Source organism: Battus philenor, unplaced genomic scaffold (assembly GCF_028537555.1).
Source record: "Battus philenor isolate CCGP_79_NKW_IND1 unplaced genomic scaffold, ilBatPhil1.0.hap1 SCAF_4, whole genome shotgun sequence".
Classification (NCBI taxonomy): Eukaryota; Metazoa; Arthropoda; class Insecta; order Lepidoptera; family Papilionidae; genus Battus; species Battus philenor.
In genome coordinates, this window is record NW_027181704.1 from 3,043,782 (window position 1) to 3,063,533 (window position 19,752).

The 19,752-nt window shown below is 39.5% G+C and overlaps 1 protein-coding gene across 2 annotated transcripts in view; it reads left to right on the plus strand.

Moving 5' to 3' along the window:
• Positions 1-19,752, plus strand: part of jing (AE binding protein 2 jing) — a 185,901-nt gene that overhangs the window by 155,851 nt on the left and 10,298 nt on the right. For both annotated transcript variants that reach the window (XM_068772118.1, XM_068772119.1), the window contains exon 2: positions 16,878-19,548. In XM_068772118.1, coding sequence (XP_068628219.1) covers positions 16,878-19,548 — 2,671 coding nt within the window. The remainder of the gene's footprint in view (positions 1-16,877; positions 19,549-19,752) is intronic.

Consider the following 19,752-nt stretch of genomic DNA (forward strand, 5'->3'; position numbering starts at 1 on the left):
TGCATGATGACTATTATATTGTTTTTTGAGTTAAGATATTGAATTACCCGCACCTGCTACGTGCTGTCGGAGAGATGTGTACATCGAAATATTTGTTACCGATTTGACTAAAAATATAAGCGATGTCTTTAAAATATTTATAACACAATCTAGACATTTAAAATGTTAAAGTATAAATAGACCTGATTGATGTGTATTAAACAATAATACAATGGTATATTGATAGCAGGAATGACAGTCAGAGATGTGTGATAGGCAGTAATCTGAAAAAGGGTTTATGGCGCAGTCCATGTGGAATTTTAATCCGCACGTTAATGTGAAATCCCGGTTCGCTCAAAATGGCGGAGCTTCGAGTAGCTGCTTCATAATTTAATTATTTTATCAACATTCCAAACTTGAAGCGCTCAAACGATGTCACCTTACCGATGAATACAGATTTAAGTATTAAACTAAAGTAATGAAAGTGATTTTATGTCTTTTTAATTAGTAATCTTGATTAGGGAACGCTGCTTGTATATTTAAACTTCACCATTGTCGGGCGCGGACGTAAATTTTTTTGTGAAGTATTAAAAAGATTATTACAGGCTGTTTAATTGGGGCTGTTGGCATCCCCTCGCCGCCTGGAGGGGCGACGTCCCCTGCGAGTTATGTCCTGTGGGGACTCTTCGGTTAAAAGAAAAGTTCGCATCACATGTATGAAGTGATTTTTTGGTGAATATTAACTGTTTCAATGGCTCTTCGTTGCGGAGTCGAGACCTGCACTCGTTACGGCTGGGCGGGGGGAGGTTGCTGATAAATGTTTACCTTCGTTTTTTTGTCGATGAGACTGACTTTAATACAATAATTAATTACTGCTATATTTAAATTTGTATAGGTGTTGTACAGATAGAATTTCAATAAATCATTTATCACTTTTTACTCAAAATATTGGTGAATTTATTTCTCATATTATCGTTACCGCGAGGAAGACAATGTCATTAAAATAAATAACGAGTCGGGTTATTGCTAACTAAGCCTAAAAACTCATCTAGACCGCGTTTCCGTCGTTGCTACGTTCCTCACGGTTATAATCTGGGACAGTTTATCGCGAAACCTGCTATTTCTTATCTTAACGTTAGACGTTAAAAACGTTTGCACAGACTAAAAACTGATAAAAAATACTAAGGACGAGCCGTGTACAGTTTTGTCTCGTCGCGTCATGTTGTCAGAGGACACTGCTCCGATGTGTTTAGCCTGTTCAGCGAAATACAGTCGGAGCGACGATTTCCTTTCCGTTGGGAGTAATAACGTGCTTTTAAAAATTTCAGTCACCTAATTTATGTATCAGAGAGTCAAGGTAGCTCTTCTTAGATTAGGGCGCGTTTGAAACCCTCGTAGCTTGAAGTTGAAGGTTGCTGCTATAGGAAATCCCAATCTGATTATAATTTATTAACCATCAAATTGGATTTTTCTGGCACTTTTTTGTGTCGTGACCAAGTGGTTACTGTGACCAATGTAAATAATAAAATCAATAAATAGCAGACGATATGTCTTGGTCGAGCTTATCATCATCATTCAGCCGATAGACGTCCACTGCAAGGCATAGGCTTCGCCACGATGACCGGTTTTGCGCTTTGCAAATAAAGCTACTTCGCGCGACCATATATTGTCAGTTTTGCTATTGGGGGCCTTCCCGTATAACATATACCGGCTCGAACCTATACAACCTTAGTACTTATGGGCATACGTACTCAAGTTAATCATTTTTGAGAAAGCTTCGCATACGCTGCCGTGAAGGATTTAGGTTACTTGCTTTAATCAAGTACATCGTGACACAAGATCACACGACTGTGAGGAAACCAGGAAGTCGCGCGTAGTATATTCGCGTCGCGTCGGCAGCCGTCCGCGCGGTGTCATTGCATTGTATTCTAATGGCGAGGAGGGCGTGCGGAGTGCTCGGAAGCTCTTGTGAGGTCCTTGCTATGAGCCACGCCGCTGTGTGAGTAAACAACTATACCACAATTTTATTCGTGTGTGCGTGCATTGCGTGCAATAGCTGAGTGTTTCAAAATGGTATCGAAATTTGATTAAGGGAAAAACGAATGACATTTAAGCTAACGTAAACTTCACATAGGAACTTGTACAAATAAGTAAATAAATGGTAAATATATATTATAAGGATATTTTTAGTGATTGTGATGTGTGAATTTTAAGGATATTTGTGCAATGCGGTCGTATTATTGTCAAAAACCTTAAAATTATTTAATACCAAAATCTATGGTATATTTCCAAGTATCAGGTATATTAAAACAATATTAACAGATATGTTGCTATTAGCTTCTTATTGAGATATTTGTTGAAAGAAGCTTTCACGGCTTCACTCGTAAAAGATTTCAATAAACAAACGAAAGGACAAATGTTCGGGTCCGTTTTTTACAATATTATTACTGGTATCACTTTGTCACTCAGATGAAAGCCTTTCTCGACATATCAGTGAAAAAGTGATGTGCATAACACTAGGTTGCAAAGCTCTGAAAATTTCAAATACAAAATTTTAGTATAGCATAAAAGATGTTGCGATTATAAATGTAATAATTTCATTATATGTCTGATTTTGACTGACTTCGTTGCTATTTATGCTTCGTAAGGTCTCGAATCTAGAATACGAATGCTCAAGTAATTTCGCTATCTACGTTCCTTAACCCTAACACTGCAATAACCTAACTGTAGTGTGTTTTATAGTAATATTGACCCAGAAGATGTTCGCCCAGATGTGCGTGGAACCATACATCTTAATTCCATAACGTCCAGGAGGTAAAACCAACGATCGGACATTATTTCATCCCCTGACAGTCCCCGCCACGCAAAAGTATAAAAAATATTTCGTGCCTTGTCCTCGGTAGTCAGATTAGAAACCTGTAGTAATTCTGTCTAGACCTTTCCGTGCGTGTGCCGTTTATTAATTAAATTTGGAATGTATCAGTGATATTATACCAACTATTTATTTCATGTACGTGTAATTGTTAGGCTCAATAGTTCTTTACTAATAAAATAAGGTTACCAACCAAAAGAATTCGTTTCTTGTATATTTCAATCATCTGTTATGTATTTGGAAAGATTTCAAAAGGAATCTCATCAATTATGTAAGACAATGTACAAATTTAATTACCTTTCTAGATTGTTTGTAGGCGGTCATGCCAGTGAAAAATATTTCATTTCGTGTTTTAACTGCACTGGTCGAACATTCTACTTTTAATTATTATTTTTTAATTCCACTACTTATAAAATTAATTACATTCTATAATGTACGTACGCTCTGTCTCTCATTAGACTTATTATTTTATACTATTAAATAGTTCCGCACGAGCGATTCATTTTCATTTTTTCTCAAACTGGTGTTTAGTGCTGAGGAATAAGTGGTTCATCATGAATGTAATAAATCTAACACCGTATACATATTTTTGTTTGACCTTAGAAGAATTATTCTCGGCTTTAATATTATACATTGCGTTTGGTTATAGACATAAAAGATTTTAATCTTTTACACCTATTTAAAATTCCGCCCTGTATAAAATGATAGCTCCGGAATATGTTACATTAATTTTTTTTATCGGAATGCAACTTGCCTAAACTTAGCCATCATAAAGATTCAGGCAGCAAAGTGGGCTCAAAGTCTGGTACTGTTAGTAAACAATAATTATTTTTGATATGCATCAATCCGAATTTTACCGGAATTTTATTAGGCATTATTTGTCCAAACGACTAATTTTTGGTAGACTGTATTATATATTTATTAACAGCAAGTGAGCTATACATTGACACATTTAAAATTATTATACTAATCGAGCATATTATACTAATGTTGATATGTGGATACGAAACGTTTCTAATAACATATATTAGGGGCACCGAAAAGGAATGTCGAAAAGACATACTTTACAGAAAATTCGATTGATTTTTACCGCTGCGGTTTTGAAAATTTTTATAATAGATGTCAAAGGGTTGTTAATAACGAAGGTAAATATGTTGTTGATTAGAAATAAAAACTTGTAACAAATGTAGTCGTGTGAATTTAACTTAATAACATTACTTTCTGTTCCCCTAAATATTAATATGCTGTTCTTATTATGTGTATGAAGTCTTTGCGAAGCTGTCAATATGATAATGCTCGACAAGGGAGATCACAAAGTGTACGCAAAATGGAATAAATCAGCACGTGTTCTGCGAGAGAAAAGTTTGAGTACCTCTGGTACAGGACGGCGTCGCGGCGCACCTCCATTGTATTTTAATGATAAAAGACGTATGCAAACCGAGCGTGTCGGCTTACGACGCTCTGCGAACGAACCCGCGGCGAGCTCCTGATTATAAGGTGCAGCGCCATCTATTGTTGATAACTGTGAAAGTGCATCATATGCGGACCTTTTACCATGTTAATTCAATACGTGATACATAATATTACTATTTTAGTTCCCATACGGAACTGTCGGTGCGATTATTACAAGTCGTGGTTTTGTAGAATCTGATATAAGACGTATTATTATTAGCTTTAATTAAAGAAAAAACAGATCATTATGCACAGCGGTAATTTGTTAAATTGCTTAATTAGTAAATTGTTTAAATAAGAAAGTAATTACTGCGTACAATGTTTAGTTTGAACGTATCATTAAAGTTACTTACTATTATTAATAAACATATTGATAGTGAGTAATAAAGTAATACATAAAATATTACTTGTAATTTATTATGAGATTTGTAAGTATAGAATAGTTTTTTTTGTTCTATGTATGAAATTTTTGTTTTGTATAGTTTGCCAACAGTACAGTTAACGCAAACATAATAACGCAGGGAGATTTGGCAAACTTATAAACCGCAGAGCTTCGACAGCGCTGGAAGCGGCTCAGAGACAAAGCCGCGTGGATTTACCTATTTCCTGCCTAGACGCAGCCGGAAGCGGCTATTGCTGTCTTTGAAGCTGCCGTTCCGTCATTTCGCTTACGTTCAAGCGAAAATCCACTCTATCCGTCTGCACCTAACGCGTGTTTGTGGCGTGCACTCTTGAGCGGTGCATTAAGTCTTCGATTGCATTGCGATTAAATCGTCGCTAAGAGATGTTAGCTCTGTTTTCGATAGTCAGACGATTATACACCTTGTGGAAGCGATGTTCATAAATTCAAAGTGGAAATTTACTCGCATATCTTGAGGTAGCGGGTACGGCGAGTTTAAACAGTCTTAAAGCCGCGCGCTGGCATCGAGGCATTCATTTTTTAAATTTGTAAATAGCACGTACGCCGTTGTTCGAAGCCAAGATCCTATTTGCATTGCTGAGTCGACGGAGCATGAACATGAATATACACAAAGGACAGTGGATAGCTATTGCGATGTTGACTTCGCTTGAAATAAGAGATATGGAACTTTTTTTTAATTGTATTTTAATGTAAATGTGCGGAGTACCTAAATTAGGTATACCAACAGTTAATATTTAACAGGTAGCCTTCACCGGAGTTCGACCGTCTATCTTATCGCGCGGCGCGATTTGCGGAGGAAATTGGGTTTTCTGAGCGTCGGCACAGACGGCGCGCGACGAAGTTATCTTGTACATGAATTGAAAATCTTATTAACCGCCCAACGTTTGTTTGTACAGTTTGCGTGTACTTGCCGCATCTCGGTTGTTGTACCCGCGCTGCCTTAGTACAAACGATACCTTTTAGGGTTAATTTAGTGTACACAAACGGAGTGCAAACACGTCGGAATAAAAAAGGATTTATCTAGACCAATCTTATGTAGCAGTTTAGAAATAATGCTAAATATAATAATAATGAAGCCTTCTTCATTTTTTATATTTAAAGTGTTGTTTGTAGTGTTAATCTTCACCTTTTTAGTAGCTTTGCACCTCATGTCCTGAGTGATGATTATTCGTTTGAGTGAAGTCCTCCAGCTTCTTTTACATAACTTTGTCCTTACTTCGGCCTATCTGATCCTTTCCTGTAGGTTGGACTTTTCTATATCATATCATATCATTGGCTTCTCAGTGATGTGAGATATGCTCTGTGGAAATAGGACGCATAAATTGACAAATTTATCTAAGTGAATACAGTCGGTAGAAGTTAATCATATGTATAAAAATATTGTTTATGAATGACTGTTATAACATTGAAATCAATCAAGGCTAAGAACGTAGGAATATTTTATTTGATTCCTTTAACTTGTATAAAGATGGCCTTACTGTTTTCTGGCCATTCTCTACAAGTCAACCAAACTTATCAAACTAGTGAAGCCTGCATTAAAATTTTGTTGCGAAGCGTCCACGTTTGTTAGGTTAGGCACATTTGCAACGCGGTCACTTGTACCGCGCACCGATGTCGGAGCAGCCGCACGCTCTGGGTGCAGAGACGCGGCGGTACGCGGGACGCCTTCCCGCGGCCGACCACTTACGCGATCCATGAATATAAAAAGCGCGTAAATAAATAGCAGATGCGCGAAAAAGTCACCCCGACGGGAGCGCTTAAAGCATAATAATCGCAGGGTGCGACGCGCGCGGGGACCGCGAGGGGGGCAGGGAGAAAGGGGACCCCTGTGACACGATTCTCACGCGACGCTACTTCCTTTCAGCGTGATGAATGGGAACGTTAGGACCGCGTCACACTAATTATTGTCGCGCGTGGGCGTCGATTACACGAATGCATAAGTTGCGCGCAGACGACGTTGAATACTCGGTGTGTCCGTGCGCTGCTTGTGTGAAACGTCTTTGCTGGTCATGGGAGCAATTAAAACATTTAGAATCGCCTAAGACGAAAACGGAGAGCAGAAACGCCTTTCATCGTTGAATCACTAGTAATAATTTTTTAATTATAACAACTTGTCTAAGACGACTGGATCATGTACCTACACGTAATCATCCAATACGCTGGTGAACAAATTTCCGCTTCGTGTTTTAGAATCAAGAAATTTCTTTATACATTCATTTGAAGTCTCGTTTGCCTTAAGGCGCCTATTCGCCTGTCAATGCAACCCGAGGCCGTTGAAATGTGCGTGAAACAGAAGCAACGAGAGAGAATAAGGTGAATAGACACCATTAGGATTTGTTTACAGAACTAGATGCATTGATGCAGTTCTAGGAAATCATAAAGTTTAATAGTAAATTTCGCCTGTCAATACAACCCGAGGCCGTTGCTATGTGCGTGAAACAGAAGCAACGAGAGAGAATAAGGTGAATAGACACCATTAGGATTTGTTTACAGAACTAGATGCATTGATGCAGTTCTAGGAAATCAAAGTTTAATAGTAAATTTCGCCTGTCAATACAACCCGAGGCCGTTGCTATGTGCGTGAAACAGAAGCAACGAGAGAGAATAAGGTGAATAGACACCATTAGGATTTGTTTACAGAACTAGATGCATTTATTCGGTTCTAGGAAACCATAAAGTTTAATACTAAATATTTTTTAAGCTTATCAAACAGTGCACCGTACGGAAGATTTATCTTGTACATACCATGTTGTGCGTGAATCAATGCACAATTTTTTTAGTTATACAGTTATTGATGTACTGTTACATTTCTTTCTCAATAAACCTCATGTCTTAATGTTTATAAACCACCACCAACAGTTCCATTGCTATTTATCAATTTGTAGCCACGTCTCCTATGTCGTAAAATATATAAAAATATCTACGAATTAAATTATTATTTTTCTTAGAAAAACAATGAATTTCAATATATGGAATGATTGGTCATAATTCTAAAAGATTTAATTGCGTGAATGCACACAACACATTTGCTGTCAATTAATGTATTGTACACCGTTTCCAAAATTAATGGTTTTAGAAATAATACATCTATACATTGATCCCTTTCCAGGTTTTACACTTGTAACATATATATATATATATATATATATATATATATATATATATATATATATATATATATATATATGTAAGTAAGTAAGTGTATAAGTGGATTGACAGCGTGCGCCTCATTAGCTACTGATTTTTATATTTTTTAATGTAATATTATTACAACTTCATCTTATACAAAACATTTTGTTTTTCTAAATATAACCACAGCTCAGGCATGTTACCACAGCCCGGGGCTAACTTATGTCAGTTTAGTGAGACTAGCTTCGACCAAATGACGTCCAGCTATCTGTTTCGACAGAAAAAGCGATTACTTTAGGCACTTAACGTACAAAGATTTTTTACAACTTGCATCCTTCTCTGATTTATATGTATAAATACATGTTCAATTAAATACTTTGACATATTTGACGATGCACGCGCACACGGGCAGCGGCAGATGTAATGAAATAATTACGTTATACTGACTGAGCGATCGCAGACTTGTTTGCAATTACAAAGATACTTTCGATTTCAATCAGACATATATATGTACATTGTGTTAGATGAATTGGTGCAATAAAAATAAATGTACGCTTAATTATAGAATTTCAATTAAAATATATGTCGGCAAAAATTAAAAATACTGAGGTACGATGTTTGTTTACGATAATTTACTAGCTGCGATTATAATTGTTATATTTGGTATTGTATTGGTTCTTACTTGAAAGATAAAATGATTTTAATCTCAATCGCTTGTTTATCCGACAGTGGCAAGCAGCACTTCCAAAAATATATTTTTGGAAGTGCTGCTTTTGAAATACAATAGAAGTGGAGGTATTAAGGTTGAAATGATGATAACTTTTGTTCTTAACATTTGCAAATATGGCAACCAACCAAATCCAAAACCGTTATCAAATCTAAGTAGGGTTACAAGCACAAACCCTTTATTTGCAACTTTTCAAAATCCGCATGGTTATCACACGCGTAATAAAGTTATTTATTGTATACAATACATCCTCCCAATGAGACGGTTTTTATGGAATTCAATCGAACTCATAAAATGAGATACGAATGCGTCTTAAAGAGGAACGGGTAAAAAATGTATCAATCAACAATAATTCAGACGCAAACGCGTTGATAAGAACACTGCCGAAGTCCCGAGGTCTTTGCCCCAGGAGGAAGCAGTGACATTCGATAGCGTGATCATTGGTACGTCTGAAAACGTGTTTCGTTATTATTGGGCCTGTTAGCGGTAATGGCGGCCGCGAGCAGCGCATCGTTTTAGAAAATTTACCCGTTCGTGTTGGGAATATTAAAATAATAGCTTGGGAACGAGCGGAGGCCTCGCGTTTCACGGCAAAATAACATTTATGTGCATCGTATAAAGTATAAACTGTAACGGCGGCGCTATCGCTTCTGTTGTGATTTTGTGCTGTCTATTGTAAGGGAATTAAAACGAATATTCGGTAGGACACATGCGCGCAGCGGGGCGTCGTTCCGTGGAATGAGATGGAAGGGAAATCTGACAGCCCAGTCCCGCGCGGGCTCACCCCCCACGCCGCGACATTTGCAGCGGAGTTATATTCTATTTTTTAAACGAATTGGAGCGCGAAGTTTAAAACAAATTCCTTTAATATTATGGTTGTCAAGCCCACAAAGGGATGTTTCCTTCATATGTACGAATCAATGTTACAAAGTCTTTTGAATTTGAGTGGTAATCATTTACAATCAGACTTGTAATGAAAATTTAAATGGCGCAAAAGGGAGCTCACTTTTGCGTCATTTCAATTTCAAAAGAATTGTTCAAAAATGAATATCAAATAACAGACACGCGTTCACTCCGCCGCGAGCACGTTGCATATCCATTTTGGCTTCAAGACAATGCTTTGGAAATTTATGTTCTTATTATAAGTAATTCGTTAATAATTTGGAAATTATGCAGCTGGATCGAAATCTCAAGCAGTTAATTTTATTTTATTTTAAGTCCGTTTACAGGTGTAAAAGTTAGAGGCGAATGTACGGCTCTTATTTCTAATCACAGTGTGTAAAGCTATCACTCTAAGATATGTTTCATTAATTTTTTTTTCTATCGACATGCGACAGATCAAACTTTATCACAACGTTATTGATTATGTATGATATTATTTATTCTTGGATACGGTGTACCGTGCTTTACATTAACTCTTAAAGGTTTCACGCGTATATCTAATCGCCACGTAGAAGGCAACTATTATTTATGTGTGTTTTTTAATAAAATTTGCGAGCCGGCCGGGGGGTTGCTCGGCGCTGCCCTCTGGCGTCGCGACATGTGCACACGACGTATTATTTGTGCTTTTGAACGCCCACTCATTAGGATGCGCGCCGGCTCGTGACGGAGGGTGCTCGCTGCCCCAACAGCGAAGCTATGCCTACGCCGCGGCGCGGCAGCGCTCAGACGCGCTCTCCGATACGCGAATTAGCTGCAACGCACTTATCTTTACATTCACATTATATATACTCGTGCTATATTCAATATGCTTATGTAAGAGATAAATAGGACCCAGCAACAGCGCTAGATCGGTCGACGTAGTAATGCTAGGGGGAAGCCTATGCCTAAATGTGATAGTCTATCGGCTGATGTGATGATAAAGATCGAATCACTTGTGAATGGCCTCCTACTATTATAAGGTAAAAGAAAAATAGGCAAAAAAGAGAAGAATATTTGTATGAATGTTTGTATTTATCTCCTCGAATACTAGCTTCAAAATTTTAAACTGTCAGTCAGTACTACTGCCTTTTGTGGTTAAATTTCGTAAGATCCGTTCTTGCTAAAAATGTTCTGAACAAGTTTTATACATATATAAGACATATAAAATCCGTTCAAAGATGACCTCTACTCATCAAAAGGAATATTCCTACAAAGTCATTTCATTGTAAAGTCATAAGGATAATTGTTACATTCCAAAGATAACGTGTTGAGTTAGATGTATTATATAGATTTAAATATCAACGCAACAGTTTATTTTGACTTATACATTTCTTGTAAGGTGCATGATTTTATTATTTCTCGATAGCGCCTCAACATTTATGTGTGTGTATGTGTGTGTGTGTGTGGTGGTGGGGGGGGGGGACATGATACGTGTCTGTGCACTTGTTGTTTCTGTAAGTGGTTGATCGACAACTACACTGACTGACGTTTTGAATTTGACGTGATGAATAAATTATGTGATTATTTATGATATACTAATCGCACCGACTCTACTCATAGGCAACGCGTTCGTAAACTGATTTCGTACTTAATTTCAATAAAATTTATTTAGTATACAAATTAATCACTCCCTTATAGCATAGCAAATTGTTTTTACTATAAAACGTGACTCTGAATTTGTGGTATCTATCAATATGTGGGTGTATAATCTGAGGCGAAGAGTTTTTGTAATAGTGGCATTAAATCATAACGCATTAAAGTGTACAACAAGAACAATGTTTCACGTAGTATCAAAATGATGAGAAATAGCGATACGCAGCTGTTTCGTACACGGCACAAGGGTACTAGAGAAACTACTTACATCTTAGTGTTCAGAAGGATCGAGCGCAAGATATGGTGTTCCATTTATTTAACGAGACATTTTCTCGTCACGGATATGATTGATTGATTTGGTTCCTTTGCATCAGCTTATCCGAAGTGAACCCATGTGAGAAAGAGAAAATTAAAGTTTCGGCAACCGATTCGCACTAAGCATTCCTAATTCCTTCTAGTGGTAAGAGCTAAGATACTGAAAAAGGTATTGAAAGCTAGCGAATATCATAAATTGTGCATCTGCAGAACCAATGAAATATCTGTACATAACTGTATTTGAATCTACCATATGCATGTGCCTTGGCATCATATATTTATTATCATTATATTTATTAAAAAAACATGTGTAGCGCCGTGTGCGAGCGGTTTTTGCACTTGCATTGAGCGGTGGACATTGTGTAACAGTCAGTATTGGGTGCAGGCGCCGTGGAACTGCCTCGCACCTCGGCTTGCCGTTCTATTTCGGCGCGGGATAAGAATTTTTCTGTTTAGTCTTTGTCGGTTTCGCCGGTGACGTGCGTGGCCAAACTCGACTATTTTAAATTAAACAGTGGCGCTATGCGGCGGTCGGCACCGTCTGCGGGAGAAAGGCTGACGTTAAAGCTGTATCAAATGTTACATGTTTAACTGATGTAGGCATTAACTTGGGCGCAGCTTCTGACACTATTTTATACTTATTCTCAAGATTTCGAAATTTTTGATTAATTTACCAAAATAGTTTATTTTTATGATTGAGAATGGCAAGATACGCAGGCTATTTGTCCGATGTCTACTGATACGTATCACAACGCGGTGGATGTTGCCGCCGATGTGGAAACTATCTTCTTAAAGCTGAAATCTCGTAGCAATATCTTACATATAAAGGTATAGAAAATAAGTTAACAATTCCAAAAGTCATCTGACACGATACTTTAACAATACGCTTATGATTTCACGCGGACTGAGCTAAGCGTGGACGTTATTATAATGCGTTTCGATGATATTTCCAAAGTAAAAAATTGTAAAAAAGACTACAAAGACGAGCAATCAATAACAATGCAAAGGCGCACATCAAACGAGCTCGCCGCGCGCTGCAGCCCGAATTAATTCTTGGAACGGAAAGGATGCCGCCGGTCCTGCGGCCGATGTTCGACGCGATCGCGGCATCGGAGCGGGTCAACGGCCGAATTCGGCGACGCGACCTTGCCGGCCTCACCTACATACAACGGCCACTTTTGCTTTCGACAATTCGCAAAAAAATTGAACAAGCTCGCCGTATACTTGTGACCCTAGCGTCTGCCGCTTATGTGGGTCACATGCGATTTGCACTTTCGCTAACAAGCTTTCGTTGCGGGAAAGTGTATCGGCTCCGCGCGCGCCGGTAACAATGTCCTATTCGGCGTCGTTGCTTTTTTAATTTTGAAAGTTAAATCATAAATTCTTACCGTCCATGCACTAGCTACGCCCTCAACTTTCAAGGACTCATCAATCATAAAATTTTAAAATTATTCTTTAGACGTCGAATTTTTTTCACTCGGCCTTGATCTTTTCCAACGCTAGAAACTTCATCGATGCAGTACAATCTTTTACGCAATACGATTAGTCAACTTGTATTAGACTAGCATTTCGTTCGTAAACCTCTATGTCCATGCATAGACGACCGGATGCATTATTATACGTAGATTGACCTCCTCGCAACTCTATTCCGGATTGGTCAGCAGTTCATATCTTTCTTTGCGGCATTTTTATACGATCTTCGTCGAATAGATTATACGTCGTAAATGCTAATTTAATACGTTCGGCTCAGCAAGCTCCATCAATTGTGTTATATCTCTGCATTAAGTTTAATGTTTGAAATAACTAATGTATTCCTTATTAAAATAATTATTAAGTCTCATTTTGTGGATATGGGCAGAGCTTTTGATAATTTAGAAATAAAATGCATTAAATGAATAATGTTTTCATGTTTAATGATCGGGGAGTACGCAAAAACATGTCCGCTGCCAATTAATCCAAAACCTAATTTGAGAAATTTGTTACCCATCTGTGGCGGCATTCGTGAGCAAATAAGGCCTGAAGAATCTTCCAGAACGGTCGAGACCACGTCGGGCGTGCGCTGCGAGGACGGGTCGGTTTCGTACGGGTACTGGTCTGCACTGAGCGGCATTTGCATCATATACTGTTTCACCTTACTTGTCCAAGCACAAAGACTGCGCTGTTCTTGTGGCCCAATATCAAATGAGGATATTTCTTAAGTATTTTAAATAACATTTGAAAGAATGAGCCCTGGAACAATTTATACTTACAGACGTCTCCAATAGATTAGTGTTTCCAAGTAGCGGAGTTATTACGCTAGTACGTTGTTTTTTGCCCCCAATTAGTACTAAAACAGCCTTCAATATTTCGAGTTATTTCTGTCTCTTTCTCTGTGTTATGTATGTTCTGTTGTCCGCCTGGGAAGCATTATCAGGTGAACACACCCTACCCGGTCAAATCTCTTTGATTGAAATCTCGATCATTCACATAGGCTGGAAGATATATATCTTTTAAACTTAGGACGACCGGCTAAATGTAAGATATACAGTATAATAATATTTGCAGATGGTTGTTGACCGCTGTTGTTGCTAGATGTCTCCTGCCAGCTTCAAGTGAACTCCTCAAGTGAAATTCATTCTTAGCTAATTTTTAACATGTCAAAAATATTATCTAGTTTTATACCTTTAAGAGGTACAGATATTATTTTTTTAATGAAAGATCTCAACCCTTCTTGCGGGTGGAAGTCCTATACACGGCGAAAGGAAAATTCTTACCAAATTTCAAGTTTCTAAGCATTATTGTTCGGAGATATCGTAATAAAACATAGCTGGAAATCTCTTCTAGATAGATATATCGAATATGTATTCAGATATATGTATTCTTTGTACAAGTTGAAAATATGCAATATTTATATTACACAATATCTGTACACTGTGTGTGTATTATATACTGTTTTACTTGATTACGTATCACATTACACAAACGAGGTCAGGCCGCGGCATGGAGCGGCAGCAAGTTCAAACATTCACTGATAACTCGCCAACTATAGATCATTTTTATTTTCTGATATGTGTGACTCGTATCGCTTGTTAATTTATTTATTCGATAACACACCAGTTGCGGTGTGAGAACACACGGTGCGATCGATGTGCTCGAATGTTATTGTATCGAGAAAATAATTTACGAGCGGTTCTTGATTACCATGAAGGATGTAATATTTTTTAATTCAGCGGTGATGTACTCCCCTGGCAGAGATATTGATGACATCAGGAGCGGTAACTATCATTATATACTCTTTGCGCGCCGTTTTATACGTAAATATAAACATGTTTCGACATGCGCTGGTAAAACTTACGTTAAAACTTTTGAAGTATAGCAGTAATGATCGCATCTTGTTTTGTCAAGAAACCTCTAGAACACTTCGCTTAAGACCAAGTAAAAAAGCCTTTGTTACTGATGGCTATAAAACTGAGAGTCGATTTGCAACTTTTTTGATTTATTGCTTACGAGGGAGGTCAATGGTACAAGAAAACAGCAAGTGCATAAACGTCTGTTAAAAACAAGAACGAGTATATATAACCTGAATGGTGTCCTGTGCGTGTTAAATACGGTAAATTTATAATTACAAGTAAATAATAGGTTTTTATTAGTATCTGCACGGAGCCGGCGACGGACGCGACGGTCTGTCCCGAAATATGAGAATGTTAAACCGTTTAAAATATTTCACCCGCTTAGCACATTTATGCGATCGGCTCGCTTACACGTGTGTGCTTAGCGGGTCTTCCGTCCTTCTCTTGCGCGGCGTCGTCTGTCGCACGGTGAAGCAGGAGGTCCGACTTTGAGCGACGGTTTCAAATATCCTTGAGTAGCCACTAAAACTCGAGCAGCTTTCCCATTCTCGTACGTACAACTTTGTTAGGTCAGCATGGGCTTGTTATTTATATTGTTACGGGCGTACAGAGCAAGAGTTATGTTTCAAGGGTTGATTTAGAAATTTGCAAACCAGCTCATTAATTTTCCGACGTTAGCGAAAGGAGGGATTCTTAAGTCTTGTCACGATAAATGAATTTTGTCATCAAATGAAGCCCTCTAATTGTTAGCCGAGACTCGCCTCATAAATCTTGGCAGCAAAAAAATCGTCATTAAAATTGGGTCAATTAGCGATGAAGCTCTCGCTGTATCAATGAAGAGGTGGCCTATAACTAATGTTATGGTAATTGTGGCTTTGTAAGGGCGAGGGTGAACTTCAAGTTAGCAGAGTCTACCCCACTTAAACCCATAGCTTCCTACACAGCATATTGTAAAGTGACATTTATTGCTATAACCATAGAATTCGTTATCCTTTATGAATATGCGGTACTGTTGTCAAAATTTTATCATCCGATTTACCTGTGGATTTCATCCAACAAAAGATTCCTAAACGAATTACAAAGAGGAACTCCCTCCGCGCAAACATCTTCACGTGCTAGCGCTTACGGTTAAATAAGTCGAGGTTTGCGTCTATTCTACGTAAGCACGGCGAGAGGGGGCGAGCGCGGGAAAGGAGCCACAGCGGCGAACGAATTACACGAGAGAGCACCGGCCGACGTGCATGTCGCGCGGCCCGAAATAATTGTAGTGTAGTTGCGCCCGGCCGCGGTCAGTGCGGCGACGCGACGCGTTGCGTCACTGCACTGGACCGGCAGGGCATTGCACCTTGCGTCTTCACCGCCCCCCGCGCGCCCCCCGATACCCCCGACCCACCGACCCCGCGCCGTGCCGTGCCCCCGCCGCCTCTCCCGCAACGCACGCCTATCCTCGCGTGCTATCGATCCCAACCATTCAACAGCTGATCGTCATTAAACCATAAGACCGCTGACACTATGAACCCACCGTTCGTACGGCTGCAGCGCACGCATATGTATAGATCATGCAGTAGTTCAAATCACTTTTATATACACTTGTAGCCGTACTATGCGATATGCGCGGCCTGATAAGTCCTGCGCGCGCTGATGCTACGGTTTAATTTGTTTCAAAAAGGAAACTGAAATAAACCTAGCCCTTTTGCTATTTCATCGTAAAATAACAGTTTATACTGAACCAATACCACGACCCGCGAATATCTACATTCGTTATACTTACTTGCTTATTTTTCGACACGTGCGTTTCGACTAAAAAAACTAGGTTCCAAAAAAAGTTGCCCAATATTAAACTAAATAACACTAAAATAAAAATTATAAAAAATTATATCGCCTTTTAGTTATCGTAGTGATCATTTATATTTATTTTTACTACACATGTGTCCATTAACGGTTTCAGCTAAAACATCATCCCGTCACAATTAATATACCATTTATTGTTTATGTGAACGTTGCAATTTTATAAAAGCGTGGATCTAGGGCGCCATCTCTTGACCATACATGAAAACCGAAATGTTTATATACTCGTAATTTTATCTATTTTTGTATTAGTTTACACGGTGTTTAATTGAACGGTTGTACCATTTGCAGTGGCGTGGCGGTGCTGAGCCCGACGGAGAGCGGCGGCTGCAGCGGCAGCGACGTCACCGAGCCCAGCTCGCCGCGCAGCCCCGAGTCATCGGGGGAGGAGGGCGCGAGCGCGCGCATGCCACCCTGGGCGAGCGAGCCGGCGCCGGGCCCGCGCCGAGCAGCGCCCGCCCGCCGCCGCATCACCGAGTACTTCAACCACAAGATGAAGCCCCAGCATGGGCTCCGGCGCGACGCCGCTGCCGATGACAAGAGGAAATGCCTACCCAAGAACGGCGTCACTCATGACCTTGAGAAGTACATCTCCTACCTATCTCAAACTCTCAGCCCGAAAGTATTACTAGACGTTGGGAAGCAACCTGACGTGCGCAAGCCGATTAGCCAACCCGCCAACAGTAGTGCAGATACCACGAGTACCACAGATCTCAAGACGAGCGGCAGCGTCAAAGGTGTTCTAGAATTTTGTAGGCCTAAAGACAATAAAGATGTAGTACATACGACGATGAACGGTTTCGTTGATATTCGACATGGAAACGAGGCTAGTAAAAGACACGTGACAACCACCGGGCACATTAACGGAACCGTCGATAGCAAAAAACCTTGCGCTGAAATTAAATCACCATCAGACCCATCCGCCAACGGGATTGTCAGTACTAGTAAACAGAAGCAATGTGGCATTAAGAGAAAAGTTCCAATACCGGCTAGTAACGACTCAATAGCACCGAGAATAGCTCCAGCTACGTACGTGCGTAAGTCTCCAAAAAAGTCGCCCGCTTCAAAAGTCGATAACGCTAAAATGAACGGCGTTGTGAGCTCGACAACGAAGTTAGACAGCATTATGAACGGGGTCACGTGTGGTTCAAATAACTTAAATCTTACCACATCGCCGAAGGCTGGCACCGGGAAGAAGGAACCAGTTAAAAAGACCACACCGTCACCAAAAAGAACCAATCGAAAATCATCAGCATGTATAGCGAATAGTAAAAATTTAACGTGGTCCAAAGCGAATAACTTGAAACAAGTGCAACTCCAAAAACAAAATTGCACCAATTCCATGCAGAGCGCTCCAGTAAAAAGCATTCCAAGTGAAGCTAACGCTGCACCAAAGATTAATATTCCAAACGGTGTTCGACAAGTTTCTATGGCTGTAAATGGTCTAAGTAACCTGAACGTACCCGTCACTAATTTTCAGAATTGTCACCCAATCAATCTTCAACACCCGCAACCTTGTAACGGTTCTGTGACAAACACAAACTTGGGATCGTTCGTAGCCGTGCCCCATAATGTTATGTTAACGACGCTGAGGATACCTCCGAACGGTTTACCGGCTCAGGCACTGAACCAGCAAAATGGCATGACGTCCTTCAATCGAGCTAACGTGAACATTTCATCGAGTCCCACGAAGCTAAATGGCCAATTTGTTTTTCCTTTTATGCAAAATATCAACGGTACTGTAGTTCAAATACCCAATTTAATGGCAAAAGTGCCAAACTTTGTTCTTCCACAATCTGCACAGATAACGGCACAAAGGCAAGACCATATACCTAATCAGCAGACAGCTCAAATCCTTATCAACGGTACGCTTTTAAAACTGGCCAACACCATGACCTCCGCATATCCCACTGTAAACAAAGCCTCTCCGGCCACAAGTCAATCGATACCAGTTATGAATAAAAATGTGACAGGTGTCCAAGCTGTCGGGGTGACAGTTCAGCCGAAAACAAATTATACCGTTAATTTAAGTCACCCTGTATTAGTGCCGCAACCTGGTTTTATTGTTACGTCAGTGCCAAATATAAATGTGAAAGAAACGTGGAGCTGTTCGAGCACGAATCCGGCGTCTTCCCCGCAATGCTCAAACCCAATAGTACATCATCCGCCGCCAATGGTTGCCAATTTCACGACGCCAACTCTGCACTCAAGTAGTATTCCCATTGCGCCGGTCAAACCTCCCGATAACCCAATCCAAGGAACCGATCCTCCTAGCAGTACGGTGAAGGAGCCCGAAGTAGTGAATTACAAAAATCAAAAGTGTGATATTCCTTGGCTGTCTAAAACGGTGAACAATAATTTTGTTCCATTAAATACGAACAAAATAACTTCCAGGCCTTTCGCGCAGGTCAGTAGTTTATCGGAAAAATTAGAAGAATTAGCACAAAAAGAGATATGTGGTAAAAGAAAAGAAACTAAGCAAAAGACAGAATTTAGAGAAATGTTATCGTTAGAAGAACAAAAGAAGGTAGATGAAGTAGCCAGACGGGAAGAGACTATTTTTACACAGATAACGGTTTTGAAAGACGTTACTTCAAATGTAGAAAGCACTGTGATAGAAGCCAACTTTTGTACTGCGACGACGGAGTCATCTGAATCCGGAATAGGCACGGACAAGTCGATAGACTCCCCGAGCGACTCACAGGCGAGCAAAGAATGCGACGAGGATTCCTCCCTGTCGCTAAGTGTTAGTGTTTGTTCAATGGACGTGCAGAGCAGCCAAAAGAGCCCGATCTTAAAGCAACCGAAAACCCTGCGGTTTCCACCGAAGAGCAGCAGCAATAAGCAACAAAGTGACCAACGGACATCTAGTACGGACACGTCCTCTACAGTGACCGTATGCTTGTGGGAAAATTGCAAGAGAGAATTCGAAAGCGACACGGATCTCTTGGAACATCTACAGGTTGGTTACAAGTTTAATTTTTGTTTGAAACAACTTTTTTATTTTGTAGTTAGCGCTCCAAGTTTTAGAGATAAAGTTGAATCTTAAGTTGGTTTTCATTTTAGTTGTTTATACCACATACACAAATCAATAATAGTATAAATAACTTATACTTATAAACCTTCATTTGTAATCTGGTTATCAATTTTTTTCTTACTCTTTCAT